The following is a 7,822-nucleotide window of genomic DNA, read 5'->3' on the forward strand; positions in this document are numbered from 1 at the left end:
AGATGAAGAAAGATCGGCGAGCTGAGCTCGAAGGTTTGAACTCTGAAGATATGATCGATATACTCTTGATGGTCCGTATTCTGGGGATCAGAATGCCATGCCTCTCCCATCATCCAAGTTCGGCGAACTTGGACTCCGGGAGAGCCACATGTCACGTATATTTCATCATCTCCTCCGCGCGCTACGCGCGCACACACACACAACAAGCAACAGAAGCAGGAAAAGGAAACACAACACAAAGAAATGAGGAAATCACAGTGAGATGAGATAGAAGGAAAAGAGGCATGGAGAAGAAGGAAAAGCAGCAAGAAAGGAAAAGCCAGAAAACACTCAAACCAGACAAACCAAACAGAAAGAAAAGAAGCCAGAAACAAACAAGGAAATAAACCCACAGCAGGTGCTGTGTTAGGACCAAGAAAGATGAAGAGGCTGGGAAACTGAGAAAGAAAGGAAATGGGAAAAAAGTGTTGAAAAGGGGGGAGTAGAAAGAGAGAAGGGGGAGGGGAAGATCTTGAAGATAGAGCCAGTTGAAAGTAAGAAGGTGATGGAGAGGGATCTTGAGGTTTGACGGTGGATTCTTGAGTCTTGAAGCGTGAGAGGGAAGTTGAGTCTTGATGATCTTGCTGGCGGCGGAGATGTTCCTGACTAGCTGGCCACGAGAGGGGCCACCACAGCGGCTAGATCAAACCAGAACATCCCTCTCAATGGCTGGTACAGACCGGTCATTGAGAGTACACAACCCTCCCGATAGCTGGTCTGTACCGGCCATCCAGAGTACACAACCCTCTTGATGCCCGGTACAGACCAATTGTTGAGGGGACTCAACCCTCTTGATGCCCGGTACAGACCGGCCATCAAGAGTACGCAACCTTGATGCCCGGTCTGTACTGGTCATTGAGAGGATTCAACCCTCTTGATACCCGGTCTATACCGGCCATTGAGAGTACGCAACCTTGATGCCTGGTATAGACCGGCCATTGAGATAACGCAACCCCCTAGATTCCCGGTCAAGACCGGCCATCAAGAGTACACAACCCTCTTGATGGCCGGTATAGACCGGTCATCGCAAGGACATAGCCCACTCAATGACCGGCCTGTACCTTGAGAGGACACATCCCTCTTGATGGCCGGTAAAGACCGGCCATCGAGAGAGAGGGCACCACCCTCTGGTAGATCTGTGCCGTTCATTGAGAGGACACAACCTTCTCAATGGCCAGTACAGACCGGTCATTGAGGGGGTACATCTGTACCGGCCATTGAGAGGCTTGAGTCCTCTTGATGAGCGGCGGTGTGTCCTCTTGATGTCCTACCCACCGGTCATTGAGAGGCATGTGTCCTCTCAATGACTGGTAGAGGGGACACATCTGTACCGGGCATTGAGAGGACACTGTACCCTCTCAATGACTGGTCCGTACCGGGCATTGAGAGGGGTCTGTACTCTCGATGACCGGTCTGTACCGGCCATCAAGAGGGATGTGTCCTCTCAAGGGACAGGCCGGTCATTGAGTGATTGATGACCGGTCTATACCGGCCATTGAGAGGGTTGTGTACTCTCGATGACAGGTCTCAACCGGGCATCTAGAGGGTTGCGTACTCTTGATGGCCGGTCTATACCGGGCATCAAGAGGGTTGTGTACTCTTGATGACCGGTCTCAACCGGGCATCTAGAGGGTTGCGTACTCTCAATGGCCGGTCTATACCGTCCATTGAGAGGGTTGTGTACTCTTGATGACCGGTCTTGACCGGCCATCTAGAGGGTTGCGTACTCTTGATGGCCGGTCTATACTGGGCATCGAGAGGGTTGAATCCTCTTGATGGCCGGTCTATACCGGGTATCTAGAGGGTTGTAAATCTGGCAGGTATTCTGGCATCTCAAGCCTGCGGGAAAACTTCTAAAGCTAAAAATTACAAGGTGGGTCAGATCTGGCTTTACAAGTGCCAGATCTGACTTTACACGGCCGTGTAAATCGAAGGGAAGTCCTCCACTGGCCACATCTGGCCAGTATAGTGTTGAGATTTTCTTTATTTCTTCCTTCATTTGGATACTGGAGGACTTCCCTTCGATTTACACGGCTGTGTAAAGTCAGATCTGTTGATGCCCGGTATAGACCGGCCATCGAGAGTATGCAACCCTCTAGATGCCCGGTCGAGACCGGTCATCGAGAGTACACAACCCTCTTGATGCCCGGTATAGACCGGCCATCAAGAGTACGCAACCCTCTAGATGCCCGGTCGAGACCGGTCATCAAGAGTACACAACCCTCTCGATGGCCGGTATAGACCGGTCATTGATCACTTGATGACCGGCCTGTCCCTCGAGAGGACACATCCCTCTTGATGGCCGGTACAGACCGGTCATCGAGAGTACAGACCCCTCTCAATGCCCGGTACAGACCGGTCATTGAGAGGGTACAGTGTCCTCTCGATGCCCGCCACAGATGTGTCCCCTCTACCAGTCATCGAGAGGACACATGCCTCTTGATGACCGGTGGGTAGGACATCAAGAGGACACACCGCCGCTCATCGAGAGGACTCAAGCCTCTTGATGGCCGGTACAGATGTACTGTAAGAGCTCGCTTGGAGCTCTTCACTGGATTGTCGGGCGGAGGCTCAAAAGGGGGCGGAGCTCAAGGCTTGGACAGTTCTAGTTCCAACGGTACTGTATTTCAGGGAGCTAGCACAGTAGAGAGATGAAAGGGGTCCGGGATCTCTCTAGTAAGTACAACTAGAAGGGAAACATGAAGAGGAAGAGAGATGAGAAGGAGAAGACTTACCTAGCACAGTAGAGAGATGAAAGGGGTCCGGGATCTCTACTGGCTAGGAAGGGGAAAGGGGGAACTCAGACTAAGTACTGATGGTTGTGACAGGACTTGTGAAAGGCATTGTAAGACCCCAAAGGAGGGGGCTTACAGTCTCCCCTCATATAAAAAAAAGAAAAGAAAGTGAAGGAAGGGATTTGAGATGAAGAAGGAAAATAATAAAAAATAAAGGGGGTTTGGGAGCAGGAATAAAAATTGGTTGCAACGGAGCGGAACGGATAGTGGGGAAGGAGAGAGCTTAAGACAACACAGCATAACAAGCAGGACAGAGGGATGGAGGGAGGGTAGGGTGACAGGATGGCGGGATGGGTGGGCGGAATGAGACGGACAGACGGACGGAATGAGACGGACGGACGGACGGAATGAGACGGACGGACGGACGGACGGACGGAATGAGACGGACGGACGGACGGAATGAGACGGACGGACGGACGGAATGAGACGGACGGACGGACGGAATGAGACGGACGGACGGACGGAATGAGACGGACGGACGGACGGAATGAGACGGACGGACGGACGGACGGACGGAATGAGACGGACGGACGGACAGACGGAAGATGATCAGTGACGGACTGAGCTCTTAAGAAAGGGCCTCCGCTAGAGAGCCCTTCAGAAAGGACCCCCGATGCTCGGACGCAACAGGAAGCAAACGGGACGGACTGAGCCCTTAAGAAAGGACCTCCGCTATGGAGCCCTTCAAAAAGGGCCCCCGATACGCTGGGACGGACGGATGGAAATAAGGTGGGGTGGACGGAGCGGACGGAGCGGTTGGCTGTGAGTGTACTGTTGTCGGAGAAAGTGTGTCGGAAAAGCAGAGGAGCGGAGGGAGGTGTTGGAGGAGCAAAGGAGGGACAGAGGGAGTGTGAGGCCATACTGGGGTTTTTAAGGTTGTAGGCTCTTGTTGGTGGTCGGAGCGTCGAGGAGATGGAGAGGTTGGTACGCGGCCGTCGGGCCTAGAGAGAAGAGGCGGGGACGGATGATTGTCCCGTCCGGTTGTCTGATTGCAGAAAGAGAAAAGACAGGGGACTCGGACAATTTCCCCAGCTTGTCTGCTCGAGGAGACAAAAGGGGAGGCTGGCTGATCTGTCCGATTGTCAATTGAGCTAGAGAGAGGGGAAGGGGAGGACCCGGAACATTGGTGGTGGATGAGGGTGGGCCGGTTGCGAGCAGGTTGGCGGCGGGGTGCCGGAGAGAGACGAGGTCGACGACAGAGTGCGGAGGTTGGTGGGAGCAGACTGCTGCTGAAGGGCTTGACAACACTTGCTCATCGCGGCAGACTTGAGCGCGAGAGGATGGCTGGGCCGGGGCGATGTTGAGGGAGGTCAACGAGGAAGCCTACAGTCGGGGTCCTGCGAGTGTGAGCGGCCCATTCGTCGAATGGGCTTCGTTCTTGTTGGAGATGTGACACGAGTGTGAGTGTGCCTAGAGGTGGACAGCTGTTGATCTGATGGTCAAGATCGTGGTGGCGGTCTCGAGGGGGCTCATCAGCAGCAACCGGATAGTCGCAGGACAATGCTGTTTGAGACAATTGGTCCAGGATGCTTCATTCTGCAGCAACAGAGGATGAGGGAGCAATTGTTGAGTGGATCACGGCTGATTCCCTTTGGTGCTTCCGAGAAGGAGGAGGCACTCGGATGGGGACTCTTCAGTAGCGGCAGAACAGAAGGGTTGGCCGAGGTTGACCTAGACGAGGGAGTGGGTCATGACGAGCCGAGGACGAGATAGAGCAGGACGGGATGGAGATATAGAAGGTGAGAGGGGCCAGAACTTGAAGGAGGAGGTTGGGAGGAGAAGCAATGGCTTGGTTGTTCGGGTGGGTCAGGCGAGATGAGAATTGCCGGCCAAGGGGGTTGTCAATGTCTCAAGCTGTCGGCGTGACCATAAGCCAGCTTGTGATGTTGGGAAATCGTCGCGGCAGGCTTGGTGATTGAAGGCGGGAGCCAATGAAGGCCGGCCAGAGTGCCCGGGCAGCGAGTATGGAGAGGGCGGGGGTGATTGCAGCCGGAGTAAAAATGAGGCCAAGCGGCGGTCGTGTTCTATAACCTGTGGTCAAGTGATGCACTTCTGACCCACTGATTTGTTCAGACCGGCAGAGCAGGGTGTGTGACAAGCAGTTGCCGTTCTGATTGATTAGAGGACGGCGGACGGAGACCATGTGTGTCGTCTAGACTATCCGAGGGCGGAATGCCGTCGCAGGGCCGACCACGACCTTGTTGCCGCAGATTTTCGACAGGGCGGAGGAAGGAAAGTTCCAAAGCAATTGAAGAAGAAAAAGGAAAAAAGGACAGCCACAATCGACAAAAATTTGTCCAGTCGATCGTGGTTGGTTTTGTGGGACTAGAAAAAAAAAGGGGATATTGAATTTTACAAAGTGTTTTTTACAAGGTACAAGGCCCTGTAAAAGTACACATTAAGGCCCTGTTTGGCACCGATATAATTATAGGTGATATAATCACTAATTAATTCAATAAAAAATAGAAAATTCAACATGAAGCCTCCAAATTTTTTTTGTGGGCAACCTACAGTGCTGGTCTCTTCAACTTTGAAATCAGATTCAACTGATTCAGCCATCTTCAGCACCATAATACCATTATGTCACTTTTGACCAACATGAAGTGATATAATGGTATTATGGTGCTGAAGATGCCTGGATAAGTTGATTCTGGGTTCACAGTTGAAGAGACCAGCACTGTAGGTTGCCTACAAAAAAAATTTGGAGGCTTTATGTTGAATTTTGTATTTTTTGTTGAATTAACCGGTGATTATATCACCTATGTTTATATCAGTGCCAAACGGGGCCTAAGGGAGGGTATGTGTAATTTTACAATGTGTTGGCTAGATTCCAACCTTGTAATGTAAAAGCAACCTTGTAAAATTTATGGTATTCAAAATTGCATATGCCACTGTTTACATAAAATCATAAAGCCCATTTTGGCTGGGAGATGTCAGCGTGCATAAAACTTAAAGTGACATCTCCCAGCCAAAATTGCAGTTTATGATTTTATGTAAAAAAATCTTATGCAATTATGGTGTTCAAAGTTGGTTTGCATAATTTTATGCATGCATAATTCATAAAATCATAAAATCTTTTTTGCAGGGGATATGACTGTCTGATTGTGTAATACAAAATTTCCTCACCAAAATATTTTTATGATTTTATGATTTATGCATGCATAAAATTATGCATACCAACTTTGAACACCATAAATTTTGAATACCATAATTATACCTGAATTGTTCCATGTGGAATTTTACTTGGTGTTTTTTTACAAATTGCCACCTTGTAAAAAAAGTACCTTGCAAAATTGCATATTTGCAGCAAAAACCTGAATTTTACAAAGCAAATGTCGAGGAAGCAGTACACCATGCCAAATATACCTTGTAAAAATCAATAACAATGCCAACCAGGTTTGAAATTACAAGGTGTTGTGCAAATATCACTGTAAGAGCCCGGTAGGCTCTTCACTGATCCGTTGGAGAGACTTGTACAACAAGGTTGATGAACAACCTTGAGGGAGAATTCTAGAACCTTGGTTGGTATTGCTAGCACGGTAGAATAAGATGAAGGGCAGTCCGGGAATTCTCCCCATCAGTATGTACAAGCAGGAACAGAGTTGAAGAGGAAGAGAACAATCATAGAGAGGGGACTTACCTAGCACGGTAGAATAAGATGAAGGGCAGTCCGGGAATTCTACCGAGCTAGGAAGGCTGAGGAGGAGCAGAGACTATGTAGGCTGGCTTATGTAATCTTTTCTTGTGAAAGCCCAAGGTGGGCAGGGGTTTCACAGTCTCCCCCCCTATAAAAAGAAGAAAAAAAGGAAAAGAAAGCAATAAGAAAAGCAAGAGGATGAAAGGGGGTGGATTGGGATGAGGGACCAGAAGTGTGAGGGAGGGGGACGGGAGTCGAGGGCGGGGATGCTGGTCGAGAATGTGGGGGTGTAGGCGTCAAAGGTGGAATGGGTGGGTCAGGGAAAGGAAGAGTCGTTGGTGACGGTTGGCCGGCTACTGGTTGGGCTGATCGTAGTGGAGTAATTGTCTCCCCTGAGCCTAAGGGAGGAATGCGGCCGGTGGAATGCTCACAGAGTGGCCAAGGAGTTGTTTTCTTCACGGAGGATGGGGGTAGAGAGAGCCCGGAGGTGCACAACTGGGTGGAACTTACTTCTACTGGTTTGTCCTCCATCACGCCTCCATCCTCCCGTAGTCTTTTGAGCTTCGACACATGCATGACCGGGTGGCGTCGGTCGCCCTCCGGCAAAGCCAGACGGACGCTTTGGCCATGGTTGAAAACCTCTAACACTTGGTAGGGACCCTCGAATCGTTCCTTCAACTTGTCTGTCCCGCCTGAGTGTCGGCCACGCCAGTCCGCCAAATCTAGGAAGACCCAATTCCTGCTGACCAGAGCGGGCAGATTTCTGCAGTGCTTGTTATGGTGCAACGCCTGCTTCACCCTTGCCGTCCATAAGGCGTCCCTGGCTTCGGCCCATGCGGATTTGCGCAACTGGATCCATTTCCTCAGAGTTGGAGGATCATCGTCTTTTGCCGGATTTGTGGGGAAAAGTTGGGGATTCCGGCCAAGTATCAGGTTAAAGGGAGTGAAACCCGTCGAGACATTGATGGCCGAATTGATGGCAAACTCGACCGACGGCAGTGCCTCTAACCACTTCCCCTGCTTCTTTGCCGTGAAGGTGCGGAGGATTTGGACCACCGTCTTATTTGTACGCTCACTACGGCCATCGGCCTGTGGGTGGAAAGACGAAGACATGTGGAATCGTGTGTTGATCCTGCTCATGAGAGCCTGCCAGAACCGAGATGTCCAGGCCTTGTCCCTGTCGCTGATAATGCTTCGGGGCGCCCCAAACACGGCCACCCAACCCGCGAAGAACCGGGAGGCTGTTTTCTCTGCTGTGTCCGTCTGTAGAACCGGGATGACTCTGGTGAACCCCGATAGTCGACAGGTACAGGTCAGCATCATATCATAATGTCCCGATGCTCGGAGGGGG

At 51.0% G+C, this 7,822-nt stretch overlaps 1 protein-coding gene across 1 annotated transcript; it reads right to left on the bottom strand.

Annotated features, from left to right (window-relative positions):
- Window positions 1-3,704: 3,704 nt before the first annotated feature.
- PtA15_9A73 (uncharacterized protein) lies at window positions 3,705-4,307 on the bottom strand (the record flags this gene model as incomplete). The annotated part of the gene is made up of 2 exons (XM_053172950.1): window positions 3,705-4,157; window positions 4,257-4,307. 2 exons carry the CDS (start codon window positions 4,305-4,307, stop codon window positions 3,705-3,707), a joined length of 504 nt encoding a protein of 167 aa, XP_053023504.1.
- Between the last annotated feature and the right edge of the window lie 3,515 nt (window positions 4,308-7,822).

The sequence above is a fragment of the Puccinia triticina genome, chromosome 9A, assembly GCF_026914185.1.
Source record: "Puccinia triticina chromosome 9A, complete sequence".
NCBI classification, from domain to species: domain Eukaryota; kingdom Fungi; phylum Basidiomycota; class Pucciniomycetes; order Pucciniales; family Pucciniaceae; genus Puccinia; species Puccinia triticina.